This window comes from Salminus brasiliensis, chromosome 5, assembly GCF_030463535.1.
Source record: "Salminus brasiliensis chromosome 5, fSalBra1.hap2, whole genome shotgun sequence".
Classification (NCBI taxonomy): Eukaryota; Metazoa; Chordata; class Actinopteri; order Characiformes; family Bryconidae; genus Salminus; species Salminus brasiliensis.
In genome coordinates this window covers 25,052,440-25,074,836 of record NC_132882.1, presented here as the reverse complement: position 1 = coordinate 25,074,836, position 22,397 = coordinate 25,052,440, and the positions used below count along the sequence as shown (strand labels likewise).

Sequence of the window (22,397 nt, the reverse complement as noted above, 5' to 3'; positions counted from 1 at the left end):
CATAGCCTTGATGTCTCCATAACCATAACTACTAAGAAAAACTCATGAGTAAGCGTGTCCAAACTTTTAACTACTGTATATACATTCAAATAATGTCTTCTCTTGCAGTTGAAGAAGGTGACACTAGAAGAGTCTGACCTTCCGCTCTAGTGGTCAGGCCAGTGGCTGAGGAAGAACACAGTTCTTGTACACTACATGGACAAATGTTTTGGGACACCTGCTCACTTGTTATTGTTTCTGAAATCAGATGTATTAAAAAAAAGAATTTATCCTGATTTTGTAGGAGTAACTGTTCCCACTGTCGAAAGAAGATGTTCTATTTGATTTTGCAGCACTGCTGTGAGGATCTGATTGCACTCAGCGATATCAGAGTTAGTGAGGTCAGGATGTTGGATGGTCACGACCCCACCTAATGCCCAAATCCCCAACTCATCTCACAAAGTACTGGATGGAGCCCCAACCATCACCAAAGAAAACACAGTTCCACTGCTCCACAGCTCAATCCTGGGGGGCTTTATACTCTTCTAGCCCACACCTGGCCATGGTGCCAATAATTCTATTGGCAATACTTCTCTACAGGGATAAGACAAGCTGCATTTGTACATTTGCACATCAGTGTCAGCAACAGTCGCAGCATGAGCAGTGTATGTGTATGTCTCTGGCCAGTAAATTGCTAGAGCCAGAAAAGTGCTCCACCTATAGGGACTGAGGTGGAAAAGCAGGGTATTGAATAAAAATGGCTGAAGAGGACACCTCCGCCACCCCAAAATCTAGTTTCAGCTTCTACTTTTTAAACGTTGGCAGAACTTTTGAAGCCTTCATGCACAAGCCTGAAGATCGAAATGTCTTTTAAACACACAGTGCTTGCAGAGATTTCAGGCACATTATTTTAAACCATTTATCTCAGCAATAAGATGTTTCTGCTTATCTTTAGATTACATTAGAACAGCTGCACATAAACATTAGAAGTAACATGCATGTAGTTTGGACGCGCCCAGCACCCACGTGGCTTTGATAAATTCATCAGCAGCTCACCTGATTTAACATCATTAAGCACTGATTTACCAAACCAGGTGCTGGACATTGACCATAAATAATACTAGACGCTCATGAGAAGAGCTTCGGAGATGTTTTAATGAACACAGTGATGTAAAATCACTTCTTTTTGTATGAATTTTGTATTTATTTTAATAGCAGTGTTTTACTGAGCTAATAAACATTTACTGCTTTTAAAAAATGATTTTTGCAGGTGTCTAAAACTTTTGTATAGTACTATACATTCAGTCCAAAAACACACAAACATACACTTACACCACACATGATCTTGATGTGTGAGACCCTCTTGCCGGAGTTGCCCATCTCGTCTGTAAGTGCAGACAGAACGAAATCCCCAGGGTTGGAGAGAGACTCCCGCACCAGAAATGTTCCCGGCTCATCCCGCTCACGTAAAAGCTTCTCAGCATTGGGACCAGACAGGTGACCATGATACCACCTACAGACACACAGACAGGTTGAAAGTGCATTAAAGTTATTGTATATCATTTCTGTACTTGAGACAACCATACAATTCTTTATTATTTATTAGTAGTAGTAGTAGTAGCAGCAGCAGCAGTACTAGTTGTAATACTACTAATAACAACAATTACACCATTATAATACCTTAAATATTATGATTCAAAATCAAGACATTTTAACATTAGAGGGATAATTTAGCAATGTCAATATGTTTAACAATGGCAGTGAAACGAGAGTAGATTTGCTTCCCCTTACTGTCTGCAGTTACAGTATTTATGTTAAGAATTCCTTCAATCAAATCACAAGCGGGTATTAGTGATCAGTCACTTCATTCTTCACAGATAATGCTGAAATAGAGCTGAACATTTATGGTTTACAGTGTGTACAATGGCAGCCCTCTGTGCGCGAGTGTGCGTGTGTACTGGAGGGCGCTACTTAAATTTAGGTTCAGTTCTCAGTTTCTACATCTCGGTTTCCTGTATTGCGGTCGGAAAATTTTCTGATGACAAGATTTCTCGGCTCGAGACAGCAGAGTATTTTTAGCGTGCCCTTCCTCCTTCCCTTCCCCTTTAAGAAACGCTACAGCTCACAATACGCTTGCTAAATAGCCATTTTTCACAAAGCTCTCAGATGATGAAAACCAGCCAGTTCGGTGACTCCTCAAATTCTCTGCATTTGCCCCTTTTAACCTTTTCAAATGTAGAATTATTCAAATAAAAATTTTTTATTGGATTATTTGCATACATTCCCATCTGGACCAATGGAAATGCTTCAAAATAACTTGGCATAAAATCACTATATATGGATTTTTGTTAAATGTTAAGAATGTTTTTTTCTTTTCCTGTAAAGTAACTCCTATAGAGATACAAGGGTTTTGCATTACAGCAACAGTTTATTAAGGAGCTACATTAAAGAGCGTTGCAGTAATCATTCAATTTAGTCGTCATGACGAGACTGTTGAAATGATGATGTTCTAAAAGATATAAATGATAGTCTCCACACTTCCACACAACCTTGCCCGCTTCTTTGAGACACTTTTGGTTCCACAAAGAATCATGTTTGTAATAGAAATGTGTGTGTGTGTGTGTCTGTGTATGAAGAATATTCTGAAGGTCTAAAGATCTTCATTTCAAGTAAATCTTCTTCACCAATTTAAATGCTCTTCACAAGCACACATCTCTTTGACAAACATGGTTCTTTATGGAACCGCTCAAAAGAAGCACTTTCAGCACCTATTTTTAGTGCAGGTCATCTTTTGAGACCAGGTCATTAAGGTTCGAAGGTTTCTAGCTTTTCCATAACCAGATCTAAGATTAGAGTTATTTTATTTCTAAGCCTCTAAATTTCACCCAAAAGTGTTTGTGTTACATAGACAAAAATGAACTTTGTGGATTTTGGGCGAACTGCCCCTTTCAGGCTGCAAGCAATGGTGAATTGCCTTATAAGGGCTTGCTGTCTTATAAGCACTGTTCAGAGTGGCCATTCATATAATATCTCATAAAAAGAACTAAGGGCTATATCATTAGCAGTGGTAGAGCAAGGACAATAATAATAATAATAATAATAATAGTTTTACCTGCTGCAACGATAAATACAAACACACTATGGCTGTGTCTAAAACTGAAGACAGTTGCCTCAATGCCTTGCCACCCATGTTGACATAAGTCAGAGCCTTAGAAGGCAGTGTCGTGATAAAGGTGCCCACAACCTGAACATCTCTGAAACACGCTTAGAAGGCTTAGAAGTATATTAAGCAGAAGCAGAGTTGACCATTTTTCAGATATAGTCACTGTATTTCATCTTTTTATTCATGCATGAGTTCAACTACTCTGCCATACTGTACAATAGTGACGTGACACATCTTCATCTATTCACATCTACACCCGTTTGCTTAGCTCACTCTATTAATAGACAGTCAGACAGACAGACAGACAGACAGACAGACAAAAATGTCTGATTCAAATGACAGCAGTAATAAAAAGGACTGTGCAGAACATTACACACATATTGTTGTCAGCAAAAATGTCGGCCCTCGTGTTCAAAGGTTTGTTTCATTTTTTAGTGAAATAAAGTAAACGAATCCTCTACAAAGAAACCTAAAATTACTTTATATGGTAACAAGAGCCGTTATTTTAACTTATTGTAACTTTAAATGGTTTATATGAGTTTAAAACACTTGCTTCAGTTGCTTGTACTGCCTAATACGGTGTCTGGTATAAACAAAAACTGTAAAACCAGCAACATCTGACGATGAGAGATACATTTTATACACACTTTATATTTACACATTTGTTCTAACGAATATACATTTGTTTTATTTGTTCATTTCTACATTTTATTTTCTTGGTAATAATGCTATTCAGAATATTCCACCTACTGATGGAGGAGGTAACCTTGACCAGGTTAGGAAAAAGAGGAAAGCCTTTTCTTTACTTTTATTCTCTGATGGGATAAATGAGATGTTTATAATAAAGAAGAGTTTTTAGGGAGTTTTTTGTGTGTTTCTGTAGTAAATTGTCGGTTTATTATAAACTATTATTGTGTTTGAGCTGAACTGGTTGGTTAGGAATATGGTTATGAATGGTTTGTAGTTTTACTCTATTCTCAAATCAGGTATATATAACAAAGTTTACATACACAGGCATACAGGGTACACAACTACCAGTGAAATGCTTTGATGACTGTTCAGTCACATGATAAAGAAAATAAAGTGTATACCCCTTATCTATACATATAGATACATTCATATATCTTATATATATCAACTTGCCAAAATTTATACATACCTGTGTACATTTGCAGGAACTTACAAGATGCTTACTACACATTTAAACAACACTATGTTTGTTTTTTTAAAGCGTGCACACGAGCAGATAAAGGCCATGAGCAGAATAATATTGTGTAACTACAGAAGCAGCCAATACGCATTAGATCATGTATTAGATTGCAAACTAACATGCAGTCTCATAATACGTTCACTGTTTGTCCAAATGTTCGTGGACACCCCACCCAAGGAATGCATTCATTCAGCTACTTTAATATACACCCATTGCCCACATAGATGAGCAAATGCATAGCTTCCCTAGTGCCTTTAGAGAAATACTGCCAATAGAATAGTAGTAGTAGTAGTAACAGTAATAGTAGTAGAATAGAAGACTTTCTGGAGCAGATAAACATGAACCTATTGAGACCATGTCTAATGTCAGATGTGGCCTAGAGGGGTATTAACGCCTCGCAGCACTGAGCTGTTTAGCCGTGGAACTGTGTTTTCTGGAATGATGGTCATCCATCCAATACTTTTGGGATGAGCTGGGAGTTGGAGATGATGTGGTATAGCGATCATCCAACATCCGGACCTCACTTACACTGTTGTCGCTGTATGCAATCAAATCCTCACCAAAGCAATGCTCCAAAATCTAGTAAAAAACCTTCCTTGGGCAGTAGAGACAGTTACTCAGAGACAGTACACTCCTTAATACCACTGATTTTAAAATAGAAACAATGCATGAGCAGGCATCCCAATACTTTTGTCCATATAGTGTAGCATTATTCACACATGAGCCACCACCCACTGTGACTAAAAGAGAGAGAGCGAGAGAGGGTAGTTGGAGAAGACCAACTAGATGGTCTGGTCACTCTTTGCAAACATGTCAAAACTGAAGTTTCCAACCGCAGAGGAGAAGAGGAAGTTAAACAGTCAACTGAGGGACGGAAGTGTGTGTGAGTGAGTGTGTGCGTGTGTGTGTGTTAACGAAAAACACACATACTAGTGTACATTTGCTTTTCAGTAAACTTAGCCTTTAAACTTAGGCCTTTTATTTAGTTATTACCTAAGGCTTGTCCTTCAACTTTAACTTTAAAACATTACTTAATAACAACCAATTGATAGATGTGTAGAGACAGGAGTGAGAAATTGAGGGGTGAACGCATAAGAACCTGCAGTACTGAAGCATATTGTAGTTTATATAGTTTCTCACTCGTTGACCGAGAAGTGTAGTTTTTGGGAAAAAAAAAACAAAATGGAAAAAACAGTCAGATAAAGATTAGGCACATTTCTAATCGGCACTGCACAGCAGTACAGCAGAATTCAACCTCCGCATTTACCCAACCTGCCGCAATGAACACACAAACACACACACACACACACAGACTCACACTACTGAACAGGGCAGTAAGAACACACACCCAGAGCAATGGTCAGAAATGGATGGCAATTCTAGAGTCTGAACAACAACCTTCCAGCTCCAAGCTCACTTCTCTAACCTTTTGGCTACAGCTAAAAGTCAGACTATCAATATGTCTAAACTGACAATAGAGTTATATAGGGTTATAGGGGTGCTGTATAATATCATAAGTGCTAATACTGAGTTAGCATAAATAATTAATCTCTTTATACCAAACATCCAAAAGCACCTCCGTCTGAAACCACCTCTAATTCTTCTACTTTAGACTTCATATAAAAGATAAACACGCACAGTTTATCAAAATTATTTCAAAATTGAACATTAAAGATTTTTTTAAATGCAATTTACATTCTCAAAAAAATCATGTTCTGCTACATGTTTTTCTATTATAGAAAACACATCATATATAATAATATACTATTGAAAAAAACTGTCAACACAGGTTTTTAAATAAAGACAAGATATAAATGAAGCATGACAAACACGATGGCAATCAGGTTTCTGGTAAAAAGTGAATATTAATAGTAGCTCTATTAATAATACACGGATTCTCATCAATATACAAGTTATTTTCCACAGTCACAACAATGTTCCATTATTAGAAGAAAGGGACGATACAAACAGAGTCCATTTACAATCAAGCAAACCACATTTGTGCACATGTTTAACATAAACCAACAAATATTGATCTTATTGTTACAAATAATAATAATAATAATAATAATAGTAACAAATCTAATATTCATTTTGAATCTTCATATTTAGATATATCAACAAACACATTTAGCAAGATCCTCTGGTTTGATTAAAAACCCACAAATATAGTTTGATATGTGTTTTGGTAATTAAACATATTTCTAAAATAAAAAAAAAATACTACTTTAAGGTGCATTGAGAGACCATGGAAAAATGCAAATGCAATACTAATAAAACACGTCATGAATGTAGAATGAACCAAAGAATAAATGTTAGTGGATAAGTCTATGACCTCCAATTTGCACTACTGTTTATATTTGCACTGATCATAGCCAGATTTTTTATCTGCTGCATATGTCACGTTTTTATATAATTCCAGGGACCTCTATCCATATACTTTACTCATACACTTTATACACTGCTGCATATGATACTTTATTTCTGATGTCAATGTCAGGGACCTATATCTATTTATTTATACAAACAGTTATACTCCTACATTGCTACAAATTAGTATAATACCATTATACTATTTATATTATTGCTTTGTGTTATTTAATATGTAATGTCTATTTTGTTGCACTATGGGTCTGAGAGTAACACAATTTCAATCCTGTGTATGTCCTGTACATATTAAAGTTTTGACAATAAAGCTGACTTTGACTTTGATAATACCTTTCAGAACTCTGAAGTTGATGTAACTTAAAGTTTTGAAAATACCATTTTATGTCTGCAAAAGGAAAAACAATGAGAAATAACAGAAAAATAAAGATTAAACCACAAAATACAGTCAGGGTGAGGTGGAAAAGCTGTCCAATACTTCAGCTCTACAGCCACAGCTCTACACAGTACACTACTCGGCTACAAGTACAGCTCTACACAGTCCACTACTTTCTTCAAGTACAGGACTACACTGTCCACTACTGCCCTACAAGTACTGCTCTACACAGGCCACTACTGCCCTACAAGTACAGCTCTACACTGTCCACTACTGCCCCACAAGTACAGCTCTACACTGTCCACTACTGTCCTACAAGTACAGCTCTACACTGTCCATTACTGCCCTACAAGTACAGCTCTACACAGTCCACTACTGATTTACAAGTACAGCTCTACACTGTCCACTACTGCCCTACAAGTACAGCTCTACGGTCCTTTACTTCTCTACAAGTACTGCTCTACCCTGTCCACTACTGCCCTACAAGTACTGCTCTACAGTCCACTACTTCTCTACAAGTACTGCTCTAAACTGCCCATTACTGCCCTACAAGTACTGCTCTACACAGTCCACTACTGACCTACAAGTACTGCTCTACAGTCCACTACTTCTCTACAAGTACTGCTCTAAACTGCCCATTACTGCCCTACAAGTACTGATCTACACTGCCCACTACTGCACTACAAGTACTGCTCTACACTGCCCACTAATGACCTACAAGTACTGCTCTAAACTGCCCATTACTGCCCTACAAGTACTGATCTAAACTGCCCATTACTGCCCTACAAGTACTGATCTACACAGTCCGCTACTGCCCTACAAGTACTGCTCTAAACTGCCCATTACTGCCCTACAAGTACTGCTCTACACTGCCCACTACTGCACTACAAGTACTGCCCTACACTGTCCACTACTGCCCTACAAGTACTGCTCTACACTGCCCACTACTGCACTACAAGTACTGCTCTACAGTCCACTACTTCTTTACAAGTACTGCTCTACACTGTTCATTACTGCCCTACAAGTACAGCTCTACATTGCCCACTACTGACCTACAAGTACTGCTCTACACTGCCCACTACTGCCCTACAAGCACTGCTCTACAGTCCACTACTTCTTTACAAGTACAGCTCTACAGTCCACTACTGCCCACAAATACAGCTCTACACTGTCCACTACTGCCCACAAGTACAGTTCTACACAGTCGACTACTGCCTACAAGTGCAGCTTTACACTGTCCACTACTGCCCACAAGTACAGCTCTACACTGTCCACTACTTTCCTACAAGTACAGTGTACGGAACAGTGCTATGACTTTCCTAAGGTTAGCTCCAGCACCCCAGGCCCCTTCCTGGAGCCACCCATGCTAATGCGGCAGTCATATTAGCGTTAACTTCATCACTGGGAGATCGCAAGTTCAATCCTTTGTAATGCCATGATCATTCCTACCCGGGATTCCCAGAGTGTGAAAACCCCAACCGAAACCCCACTCCAAAAATATGTGATATGATACTAATAATAAACTATTTTTACTGTGTTACAGATATTAATTTAAACATGGTTTTCAGTATTTTATTTGTGGGGGACACTGATGGCCCTTTGGAACACTGGATTCTACACCTCTGAGATTTCAGCAAGGGTGCTCTGAAATTTGGGCTTTCCCATCAATGTGGTAGCCTTCATTTTTTTTCTTACTTTAACACCCCCAACACACGTACACACATGCACATATATACAGTACCTGCTCCACAACAGTTACAAAGCCATTTTGTGTTAAACACAGGGTGAGTGAGGGTATTAAGCTCATGGGATAGAGATGTAAGATTCACAAGCCAGCCTATGTACACACACCTCTGAATATAACATTTCACACAGTTATACTATGGCCAAGGCTTGCACACAAGCAGCAAGCAACAGACATGACTTATACACACTTAGACACACTCATGCATTCAGTTAGTGACACTTTGACCAATGAATTGACATTATATCCTTCCATAGACATAATGTTATAGAATGAGCATCACACACAGAGGAAAGGCTATAAGGAGTGAGAATGGATGACTCAACCGCCAGCTGCATTACATTTGTAATAGGCAATAGAAAAAAAATCATGCACATCTTCCTAACCAAGCAACGCGTGTGTGTGGTGGTGTGCAAAGGCTACTAGCGTCATGTCTGCACCTTAATGAGCACATTAATATCACATGTAGCCATATTAGGTTCTCCATCACTCTTGTTTACTTCGGGACTCGACACGTGGACGTTTATTAGGTAAAAAAACGATCCATTCATGTCCTCTCTAATGCGTTGCTTATGTTAATTTACAAATACAAGTGCACTCTGGCTAACAGGACGTGAAAGTAAGGTCAAAAGTTCAGTGCATGCCACGCCCGGACAAAGCAGGTCACTTGTTTAGCCTAAAAATAATCTGTTTGTTTTATTAATGCATTAATTTATGCAATGGCTGTCCTAGGGGCAGCTACAGCTCCCTCAATTTTTTCTCTGGCACCCATGCTAATGCCACAGCCATATAAGCGTTAGCTCCATCATCCGGAGATCACAACTTAAATACATTGTGACACAGTCATCCCTTCCCAGGATTCACAGAGTGTGTAACTGGGAAACTGGCAGTTAGTGTTGACCGTTGACCAGCACTTCAGCACAGACAACAGAGACTAGCGGGATATCAGTGAAGAACTTTCACACAGCCATATATATATATATATATATATATATATATATATATATATATATATATATATTTATTTTTTATTTATTTTTTTTTTTTTTTCTGGTCTGCATAACAAATTGCTTTCTTAAAAATTATGATAAAAACAGTGTTAAACAAAAGGATGCATCATGTTTATTCTACCAGCTCAAAACTGATGTGTTGTGTGTTTAGAGTGTGTGTGAAAAAAGTGAAAATGTGAGGGACAGCTGCTACAACACAAAACAACCACTGCAAACAATCCCACCAAACCAATTCTGAGGACAACTGATCAATTGGTTAGTTTTACCAGCATTAATGATCAATTCCATTGCAAATGAATTTTCAAGATCAACCTTAATATTATAATTAATTGTACTTAAACCTTGTGTGTATATGTAGTGCCAATTTATCTACGTTTTCGCATCTGAGTGTCTTGCTATCCCTTTGCTGCTGTGACATTAAGAATTTCCCCACTGTACGACTAATAAAGGATTATCTTATCTTATTTTATTACATTTTTATATAAAGTCCCTACAAAATTAAAATAAAATTATTAATAAATAAAAACTGATTTGATGTCTTTTTCTTATTTTATTTTTAGTAGTCAGATGGACTTAATTAAAAATGTTCAAGCCCTAAAAGGCAACTTCCAAAACATTGTTGGTCCACTCAACATGAAATTCTGACACATCGTCTTGTCTAATCCCTATAGCGAAGTATCGCCAATAGAGCAGTCGATGTCCTAATACTTTTGTCCATATAGTGTTTGTAGTGCATACCTGTGAGTCACTCTTGGGTTCTGCATTACTCTTTCTTAACGTAACTTTGTTTGATTGCATACACATGGTTAACCATGGTTGCTGCTTCTATGGGTTGCTAGTTATATAGTTGCTATATATGTAGTTGTAGATTCTAGTCATATAAGTTGTGGTTTCACCAGTTAGTTCTTAAATATGCAGAGCAGCACTGGTTTCACAAGCTTTCACCAAGCCTTCACTACACTGTTACATTGTAATTACTTTATGTGATGCTTTAATTTGATAGGAGTTTTTATCAGAATGGTAACAGCTCTCAGTCAAGATTGCAGTGCTATTATTTCATACTGCTGTCAAGAGGAACAAGGGTGTACTACCCTGAACATGATGCCCACTGAGGGTATCCCTCGGAAGACCCTGGTGCTGGTGTCAATGTCTTTAAACACAGATGTCATCAAAAAAATAAATCCACTGACATTATTAAAAATTACATTTAGAATTTTTCACTTAATACAATTGCATTTCGACAATTTACAGTTGTCATGAACTCAGCATCATACTCACACTGTACAGTTTTTAGGCACCTAAACACATTAAAAACCATACAAAACCATTAAACTCAGCAATAACAGCACTTTAGTTTATAGAAATACTGGATAACATTAGAGCAGATTCAAATAAACATACAGTACAGTAATAAGTAACACAAATTTTAAAAGAAAGCAGTGGATCTCATGTGAGCTAGTTTGAAGAACGTGGTTCCAGACGTCTCCTGGACGCCCTAAGCCAGCAGATGAAAGCACTGATTTACCAAACCAGGTGTTGGACAGTAGCTTTAAACAATACTAGACTCTCATGAGGAAAACCCCCACTTTCTGTATCAATACTATAGGTATTTATTATGCGATTGTTGTTTTACTGAGATAACAAACACTTTCCGCCCAGATACATCCAAATCTTTCACAGGTGCCTAAAACGTTTGCAGAGTACAGTATTGTCTATATTGTTTTTAGTGCTAAACTGATCGTGTCATTGCTTGATAACAGCCTCATGCAAAAAGGATGTAAACCTTGGACATCAAACAAAAGTCTGGCAGATTGTATATAGCTGGGATAATGTCATTACATGACATAATGTGTGTGTATATATATATATATATATATATATATATATATATATATATATATATAAAAATAAATATTTATGCACACACTAACGTCTAATTCTGTCTAACCTGAACCTCTGTGGCAGCGGTCCGTAAATATTTAGTGGGATTTTTATTCTCGGTCAGCTGATATTACCATGCACCTGCGCTGTCACTGAACATGTGCGTATTTAGCATTCCGCACAACCGCAGATGATTTGAATCATTTTTCCAGCGTTAGCTGGTGGGGTGTGATGTGCTGTATCCTGTTTTTGCTGTGCTGTGCATGTTCTAACAGCCCTGACCCAAAACCTGCGTTTAAGATAATATTCCATTACGTGTTGGCCTCACGTCAGCTCACCACAACCCCCTGATTAGATTAACATGCCAAATTTACCGCCATGGGACACAGCAGCGCATCATCAGCATGAAGCAGCAGTCAGTAGTAATTTTACACCGTGGCAGTGTCCAAACATGGATGGCCATGGGGCTCAAGATTCTCACCAGGTAACAAGGATGACTCAGATGCCATAGTAGTCAATCACACCATCTCATCAACTTTCCAACACACTCTCAGAAATAACGTATGAATTCATTCATCAAGTATTTCATTTAGATATACTATTCAAAAATAATGATGTCTACAGATTTAACTCCATACGCAGCTTAATTGCATTTCTATTTTTATTTATAGTCTGCCTTGTTATAAGGTCAAGCAATAAAAGAAATTACAGAGAAAATACTGCTACATTCGAGAAACAATAACCATTCAGAAGTTTGCATAGCAATGAGGAATTACATGAACGGGGCAAAGCAGTCAAACAAAACATTTACATTTACAGCATTGGGCTGACGCTCTTATCCAGAGTGAAGAACTCTTCAAAGGTCTTAATAACCTTCACTTGATGTAAAATGCTGCTTCTATGGCATCAGCTAAAGAACCTTTTGAAGCAGCATTATTTTTAGGAGTAAACGCTTCAACAACTACAAATAAATTTTTTTACTTGGCTTCCAGCACCTGCTGTTTATACCTGTAGGCGGGGCAGGTTTAAATGTAACAGGTGGAGGGGATAGCTGTAACTGTTGCTGCAATATCGGTGCAATGCACTTGTTTATTGCTTAAACCAAACATGTTGTAAATATATCAAAATATAATTTCTGTAAAGAGACTGCGTCCAAAGTGGCACATTTATTTTAAACAGCGGAACAGCAAATATCAGCACGAGAACATTTTATGTGCAATATCCCACCCCCATGTGCAATTAAGAGTCTTTTACTGTAAATAATATTGTTTATTGCTTTTTTAATTCTTATCTATATTGTGTGTATATAGTGTAAATTATTTATTTATCTAAATTTTTGTAACTGAGTGTCCTGCTATCCCTTTCTGCTGTTACACTGTGAATTTCCCCACTGCGGGACTAATAAAGGACTATCTTATCTTATCTTATCTTATCTTTATTGTGCTTAATTACCCTCTAATGCGTAAGAGGAAGAAAATTTATATGAGGGCATATGGACTTCTTTAATTTTTTATTTGAGGAGGTTTAGCTCTAACACCGTGTTTAAATGAAACCCACCATGTGAAAGCTGCACTGTAGTCTGGTTAGCTGTCTCTGGGGGTTATCTATATGCTCGAAATGAGGCTATGCCGCAGCCCTCAGTAAAAATAAATGTATACAATTATAAATGTTACTTCAGGATGAAACCCAAAATTCAAAAGATGTTGTTGTTAACTTTATGAAATATCAATGTTAAATTTTACCCTGCGTTAGGTTGCGGTTAGGTCGCACTCCCATAAACCAGGTCATCAGGTATAAAGGCCAATTCAGAAAACCAAAAACAACTTTGACCACTACGAAGTGACAGATGTGAAATGTGAAGTCTGAAGACAACCTGGATTCTTTTAAACATTTCAAAGCAGTTTTCACTGTTACTGTTTACATAAAACAATTATTTACTAAGACTCTGGGTGAATTTCACAGCACTCAGCTTAATGTTCATCCAAGAGTCTTTTTCAGCATGAAAAGCTTTCCCCTAAATAATGAAGGTTTTTTTGATCAATGGATCTTTTTTTCTGTTGTTTTGCAGTTCTTGCAAACACAAATGCAAAATTTAAATAATATAATTAATATGCTTAATATTACCAGTTACTGCAAATAGACAAATGAATAAGCTCACGTATTTAAAACCATTAAAACACTGGTGTCTGCACTACTGACTTTTTCCATTTGCTCTGAAGTCAATCAATAATAAACTGGCAAACTTGGTAAAATGGAAAGTTCAGAATCTGCTGAACTTCTCTGCTTGTTTCAATGAGGTCTGGGGTGAGGAACTACACAGATAAGATTAGAAGCAAGCTTTTGCCGTGACTGTCGATTTCTGCAACTTAGCCAAGTTCACTGAACTGAGTTTACATTTAATAACCAGTACTGACTCCCTGAGTCCAACCGTGGTCTATTAGTGCATGTGCATGTGGCTGTTTGGCTGAGCAACTGTCCAAATGTCTTTTTACCTCAGTGCCCTCTCCTTGCTAAAATATTAGGGGAATAAGATGCTCGAAACATGAAGGCCTTCACTGACACCTCTGAAGGCTTCAGACAGCTGCAGTAGGACGTTAATGCAGGTACAGAGGGCTATGGGTGTGTACTCACCTCTCTGTGGTGGGGTCAGAGGAATTGAAGGGGTATTTCAGCTCGATGACAGTGCCATCTTTATCCTGCAGCACACCGTGGTTTCCTGTGTAGTACTCCACCAGCTCTGACAAAGTAGCAAACTTCTCCCCGCCATACAGATCATAGTAATCTCCTGTGTTCTGGATCCTGATGTGTGTCACCATGTCCCCAACTCTAAGAGACAGAGAGAAAAAAAGAGAGATGGAGTTAGCTTGAAGCTATAATGGTTTAAAGGAACACTGAATATAGCCCAGTAAATTACAGTAGCCTTAACAGTAGCCTCTCGTGCCACTGCAAACCTTTAAACTGCTGCAGTGAGACACCACGTCCATTCACAAAAGCAAGTAGTATTCAGCTTCCATTCATTAATACACTCCTGTCCTGTCCTGTCCATTAAAATATGCAAATGAGTCCAGATCACACAGAAAAAGCAGATGATGTGTTGTCTGTGTGTGAGAGTGTGTCTGGTTGGGATTTCTAAAGGGTGTAAAATGTCCGGATTTCGCACTGACTTTCACGTCAGTGTTCTTCTACTGTTCTTCTACTTCTACAGTCGCCGCTCATTCTGTGTGTGGATTTTTACAGCTTTGAACATGTCTTCTCCTTCTCTTCCCTCCTTCTCATCGTCACTGTTGGTCTACGTGTATTTTCATCTACAAATCAACCATTCGTCCAACGGCTTCTCACCACAGCCTATACATTTCTAAACACTAAACCCATGTAAATAAACACAAATCAGTTTGACTTTATTCAACTTTTTAGTTTATCATTGTATTTATTACTCTTTTTTACATTGGCCTGAAAAAAATATTCATGTGTTGTATAAAAGGTAATGAAACTAATTGCTTTATTTTATTTTAAGACACATAAGTTGAAATGAAAGACATGAGAGACATTTAGGCTATATATTACTTCTGATAAATAAGTGAATGTTTATGTATTAATGTTTATTAACATTATCAAGTATCATATATAACTCCGCCCTACCCTCACATACACACTGGCACTGTGCTAAAATGTAGGCCTACTTAAAGGCCCCCAGCCACATGTTTTTAACATGTGCCCCCAGTTTCTTCTTTTTCGAAAACTAAAATATGGTATGCTAGTAGGATGCAGTCTAAAAAAACCCCAAAAAAACAGGGCAGACAACCAGAAGTACCGTTTGGTTGGCGGCCACCCGAAACATTCTGTACTCATCTAGAAACAACTAAAGCAGAAAGCTGAGACCTTTCTCTACATTCTAACACAACTGCTGCTTATTTAGGAACCACATTAACACATTCACATGTGTGAGATTCTAACACCTCAATGCTGAGCTCCCATACTGCAAGCAATTTTATGATTGTGTAAAAGGTGTAAAATAACCATAAAGCCTTTTGGGGGATCTGGATTTGTATTGATTTATGTTCTTTTCAAATGTCTAGTTAGGATTTCAATAGGATTGATGTACACTAAGCAGGACCACATTTGAACATACAAGAACAACACTGAGCTACAGTTATGAGCATAAACACACAGGAACAAACCCCCACCGGTATGAAACCGATGTGGAAAAATTGCTTTAGTACCGATACTGGCCGACTAATTTGAGTGAAATAATTCCTCCTACTTCAAATGTAGTTGATCAGCTAAGACATGACAGATGTCTCTTTTTTTTTACTGTTTAACAACTTAATAATGTAGTTACAATGTGACAATTTGGATTCCCAGTTTACTCAATGTTAACTTGGACCTGGACAATACTTGTTAGCTGCATTAGCCAATGGGCATTAAACACAGCTAACCGGTCTAACACATGTCAGGATTGGGCCGTTCCAGAGCCTGACAACAGTAGAGACAGCCACAGGCCAGCGGTGAATCTTTATCCACATATATCACAAGGACAGAAACCAAATTGACTTTTCAACTGATTCTAAAGCTCAGCTCAAAGGCTCCCATGCTGATTTATGTGTTATTTCTGAGTAAACATTAATAAACATGTTTCGTCTCAGTCAGCCTCCAACCCCACCCTGTTTGTGACACAAAAAGCTATAAATAATGCAGCTATAAATAACAATAATAAAATAAAATAAAATAAAAATGGCATGAAATATGTTTTGTGTTATCGTTTTTTGAAGACATTTTGAAAGCAGTTTTAGAGCCAGCTTAGATCTGAATTGATTTTAATAAGATTTTGCTGCAGTCTCTAAAAATGAAGAATATTTAGTATTTAGTATTATTATAATCCCAAACTGAATCACTGAAACGTTTTTAAAATAAAGTTTTAATCCCAGCAGACATTCGATACCCATAAAGCACTTTGTTGTATGTAATTAGCACCAGATTATGTCATTATACAAACCTGTTTAACTCAGCAGTATGCAAATATATGTAAATTGTTTTTTTAAATTAATTTTGACCATAAATACCAACTTTTGTTAACCACATATAGTTACAGTATTAACCAACTGAATAGTTTAAAAGCAACTGCTGATTGGCAACCAATGATTATTGTATTTATTCAGAATTTTCTTCCCTAATGGTACTAATATATAAATTGCTTGCCTAATATTTGTAGTAGACCACTAAGAAGTTTGAAAACGCAAAGCTAGATTATTGACTTTTAAATGAAAATATCAATTACTTGGCTGTTGGACGAGGACCACTGGCTCGCAAGATTCACACGTTGTGTTGCCTATAACTGTGTTCTAGTGCTAGGGATTTATACATTGTAATAATACAGATTCAAACAGAGATTAGGGAACCCTTTTTGAACACTGCAATAAAGACATTAACACACGCAAGAAAAAAAGGAAACTTCTCCTAACCACAGTGAAACAAACTGCTTCCCACAATTCAGCACCTGCAGAAGGCCAGCTGCTGGAAAGCTGTCGGTTAGGAATCTAGTTACCAAAAGGGCATTTTGTGGTACAGACGAAACAGCACTGAAGACAACTGTCACTCAGTGGAGGTGATATGACTGGTCCCAACGGTATGTCCGTTTTTATCACTGGGCCACCTGAAATGAATGCTCAAATTTACATTCAATATCAACTTACATTTACATATCAGGCAGATGGCCAGAGTTATGTTACAGATAGGCCACTGTAGAGTTAGGAGTACTGCCCAAGGACTCTCATAGGTACAGTAGGCAGTGTTGTCAGCCACTACACTATAGACATTACACTACAGACAAGACAAGACACAGTGTTCCGCCTTTAACCAATCTGTGCAGTGTACACACATACACAGCAAGGAAACACACATAGTGACTGTGAGCACACATGCCCAGAGCGGTGGGCAGCCACTGCTGCGGCGCCCAACGGTCGCAGTTTGCCAGGCCCAGGTACTGAACCCACAACCCTGTCATCAATAGCCTGGGGCTCAAACTGCTGAGCCACCACTGCCCCCTAAATTCTACTGAATAAATGAACTAAATACTCAAATAAGGAGCTCTCTTAATCCAACTCTCAAACACCTAGCTCAGCCTCCAACACACTCTCACACCACTCTTGCCATGTTTCAAGCATTTTAAACATTACTTCCACTAAAGGAACCTGTGGATGAATTTGACAACAGCTGCATCTCGGTTGAAATACGGCAGCCATGAGCCTTCTCATGGAGTTAAGAAGAGTATCCCACCTTACCCTCTCAGCCCATTCAGGGCTGGACCGACCGGAATTTCGTTCCAAGCTGGCGGGTCTGTAGGTACTATTTACTTCCAACTTCCTCTTAAAACCTAGCTTCAGTTTATAGCCATCACTCCAAACACTTTTACAGCCTTCACCCTCAAACACCTTCCTACAGTTTACAGCCTTCACCCTCAAACACCTTCCTACAGTTTACAGCCTTTACTCTCAAACACCTAGGGACAGTTTACAGCCTTTACTCTCAAACACCTAGCTACAGTTTACAGCCTTCAACATTGTCAAACGCCTAGCTACAGTTTACAGCCTTTAGTCTCAAACACCTAGCTACAGCTTACAGCCTTCAACCCTGTCAAACACCTTCCTACAGTTTACAGCCTTTACTCTCAAACACCTAGCTACAGTTTACAGCCTTTAGTCTCAAACACCTAGCTACAGCTTACAGCCTTCAACACTGTCAAACACCTAGCTACAGTTTACAGCCTTTAGTCTCAAACACCTTCCTACAGTTTACAGCCTTTAACACTGTCAAACACCTAGCTACAGTTTACAGCCTTTAGTCTCAAACACTTTGCTGCAGTTTACAGCCTTCAACACTATCAAACACCTTCCTACAGTTTACAGCCTTTACTCTCAAACACCTAGCTACAGCTTACAACCTTCAACACTGTCAAACACCTAGCTACAGTTTACAGCCTTTAGTCTCAAACACTTTGCTGCAGTTTACAGTCTTCAACACTGTCAAACACCTAGCTACAGTTTACAGCCTTTAGTCTCAAACACTTGGCTACAGTTTACAGCCTTCAACATTGTCAAACACCTTCCTACAGTTTACAGCCTTTACTCTCAAACACCTAGCTACAGTTTACAGTCTTTAGTCTCAAACACCTAGCTACAGCTTACAGCCTTCAACACTGTCAAACACCTAGCTACAGTTTACAGTCTTTAGTCTCAAACACCTAGCTACAGTTTACAGTCTTTAGTCTCAAACACCTAGCTACAGCTTACAGCCTTCAACACTGTCAAACACCTAGCTACAGTTTACAGCCTTTAGTCTCAAACACTTTGCTGCAGTTTACAGTCTTCAACACTGTCAAACACCTAGCTACAGTTTACAGCCTTTAGTCTCAAACACTTGGCCACAGTTTACAGCCTTCAACATTGTCAAACACCTTCCTACAGTTTAGGGCCTTTACTCTCAAACACCTAGCTACAGCTTACAACCTTCAACACTGTCAAACACCTTTCTACAGTTTTCAGCCTTCACCCTCAAACATCTTCCTACAGCTTACAGCCTTCACCCTCAAACACCTTCCTAAAGTTTACAGCTTTTACTCTCAAACACCTTCCTACAGTTTACAGCATTCACCCTCAAGCACCTAACTACAGTTTACAGCATTCACTATCAAGCACCTTCCTACAGTTTACAGCCTTCACCCTCAAACACCTAGCTACAGTTTACAGCCTTTAGTCTCAAACACTTTGCTGCAGTTTACAGCCTTCAACACTGTCAAGCACCTAGCTACAGTTTAATGCCTTCACTGTCAAACACCTGGCAACTAGGAGTGTATCATCACACTAGTATGAGAAGTCTATGCATTTAAAGAATACTGAATAAGTAGTGGTTCTCTCAGCTAATAATGCTTGTTTGAAGCTCACCATTAGGGCAAGCACAATATATAGGATTAGATTACAGAAACCACAGGTCAAATCTGAACACAGGACAGTTATCAACCAGCCTACCGAAACTGAAGCCATAAATCACCGGTATATTAAAATACTATGCTGGCCATTATTGCTCATGTGTGCAAAGCAAGTAAAGAGTTCTGTCATGTGCGCAGAGTGAACCTGCAGTGTACATGCTTGCCAGCCACCACCTTCAGGACTGAAATTCGTATTCGGCCCATCAGAAAATATACCATGCCCATTTCAAAACAGCAATCATGGAGCCCCCCCCCCCAAAAAAAAACACAGCACAGAAACACAAGCCCACGCTCAGACCTGGTCCAGCTATACCCACTAGGATCTCAAGAAGGGTGTGTCACCTGACAGATAAGGAGAAATCCCCCACGTTCTTCTTGCTGGGTCTGGCCAAAAAGCTGCCATGAAATCCACGGCTCTTTAGAAGCGACTCCGCTTCCACACCAGACAGATCTCTATGGAACCACCTGAAACACAGACACACACATATACACACACACACTTTCAAATCTGACACGTCTAACATGAGTCTGATCTTTCAGACGATCTTCCCCATACTTGAAGGGCATTCTCTCCAGTGCCGAGGCACAGGTGAGAGTCTGGGGTAAGAAAGTAAATCTGAAGGCCTTACTGGTGTGCTGGAGTGGACGTGATGTGACTGTCCCCTCTTCACACACACACAACTATAAACACATTCATGTTGCATGCATGAAGACACCTGTCCATCTCCCTGGGGGAACCCAGACACTCCCTCTCACACACACACAAACTTTAGCTACCTTTAAAAAAGGAGAATTGCACAATAGCAATCATCTGCTGCGGTGAACAGCGTGTGACAGAAGCACAACTGAAAACAGGAACATGAAGAAGGGAGAGAGAAAGACAGAAAGGGAGGGAGAGAGAGAGCACGAGAGAGAAAGCCACAACTTACCGAACCATGATTCGCCTTCACAATCTGCCAAACCAACAGAAAAGAAGGGAAATCTTTTGGTTACTTTCGCTCATAAACAAACAAACAAACACATCCAAACCCAACACATTGTCCATTTCTCACTCTGGCTGAATATCACAGTGAAAAAGAGTTAATATAAGAGAGAGAGAGAGAGAGAGAGAGAGAGAGAGAGACAGACAATTAAATAAACAAACAAACAAAAAAAACACAGCCTTCCTATCTGTACGACTATCTCTCGCTGCAAATAGCCACTCTCTACAGCATCCCTCAGACTTTACGCACCACCAGCTTCTCTCTCGGCCCTCCGCCCACTCTCTCTCCCGCAGGCCAAATATAAACACACTTACTCTATTCAGCTCTCTGACAACATACGACTGTCGATCGCCCAGTCTATATAATACCTCAAGCTTGATGGCCCGCCCCCCTTCTCTACTTCTCTCTCTCTCTCTCTCTCTCTCTCTCTCTCTTTCTCTATCTCTCTCTGTCTTTCTCTCGTGCTCTGTCACACACAAGCGCCTTCCTTCCTTTTTGTGGCTGTAATTTTTTTTGCAAAACAGTGAAAGCAATAGCAAGGACGGGGTGAGCACAGACACAGCAGAGGAACGTCAAACACCTTAACCTCTCTGCATTGACCACTTTGTGCACTACAGGTCGGTGAGGTGACGAGTCAGGAAGACACGGCAGCCGGCTGTCAGATATTCACAGAGCACTGAGACCATGACCTTTGTGTTGTAATGAGAGAGAGAGAGAGAGAGAAAGAGAGAGAGAAAGGAAGATAAAAAGAGAGCACAGCATGTTCTCCAACCTTGTCTTTGTTTGTTGATGATGAATGATCTTTGAAGTCTTGTATGTTCTGCTCTTCTGTTTCCTTTTCTGTGTTCCTGCTCCTTCCGCTCACATTTGTCCTTCTATTCCTTTTAATAAAAATAAATAAATGAATCAGTGCTAAATAAGCAATGAGCGCTAGAGGAACCAAGGGACAGGGGAGAACCAGAGGAAGAGAAACAGATTCTGAGGGTCGAGAGAGAGAAACTAAGAGAGACACCGAACATGTGTGCAACCCATTACCCTCAGTCAGAGAACCCAGGTGCCACCGCCTGCTGCTCTTGCTCTCTTATTGTATCTCTCACTGTCCTTCTCTGTTAGTCTCTCTCCATCCCACTCTAGCTCTCGCGCTCGTTTGTCAGTCTGCGTGCTCGTGCTGTGCCGGCTGTCGCGTAACTCGTCCACTGCAGCACACAAAGTTCAACAGCAATTTACACTTCCTTATTCCTGTTGCTCTACAGCAGGCAGTAAGAGTGACAGAAAACACACACGTGCACACACACATGCACACACACACACAGTCTTGAGCAAGGTATTACTACATGCAGTGTGAGTACATGTTGTGTTGCAGTGTGTTTTCCACTCTTACCTCTATGACATTACACAAGGCTGCAAGACTTCATTTCCCATCATGCAAAGTGGTGCAAGAGAGACAAATGTGAGACACCTGCATCACAGGTAACACAATCATATATATATATATATATATATATATGGTATCAGAATATTATGATCACCCCCTTTCACCCTGTTCTTTGATGGTAAGGACCATTCAGAGCACATGGTCAGCAGCACTGCTGTGTCTACTCCACTCGTACCAGCGCAACACTATGTCAGTGTCACTGCAGTGCTGAGAATGACACCTGCAGAACTGCTGTTTCCTGGATGTTTTT

The 22,397-nt window shown here is 39.2% G+C and overlaps 1 protein-coding gene across 3 annotated transcripts in view; it reads right to left on the bottom strand.

The window, feature by feature from the left end:
* Positions 1-21,908, bottom strand: part of ptpn6 (protein tyrosine phosphatase non-receptor type 6) — a 37,871-nt gene extending 15,963 nt beyond the window's left edge. The window contains exons 1-6 of one of the 3 annotated variants that reach the window (XM_072679926.1): positions 21,748-21,908; positions 21,485-21,593; positions 20,659-20,682; positions 20,072-20,194; positions 14,380-14,574; positions 1,312-1,492 (exon numbers count right to left, since the gene is read on the bottom strand). In XM_072679926.1, coding sequence (XP_072536027.1) covers positions 1,312-1,492; positions 14,380-14,574; positions 20,072-20,194; positions 20,659-20,666 — 507 coding nt within the window. In that variant the 5' untranslated portion in view covers positions 20,667-20,682; positions 21,485-21,593; positions 21,748-21,908. Of the gene's footprint in view, positions 1-1,311; positions 1,493-14,379; positions 14,575-20,071; positions 20,195-20,658; positions 20,683-20,961; positions 21,030-21,484 lie in introns of those variants that run through there. The other 2 variants (XM_072679927.1, XM_072679928.1) reach the window with 2 other exon arrangements.
* Between the last annotated feature and the right edge of the window lie 489 nt (positions 21,909-22,397).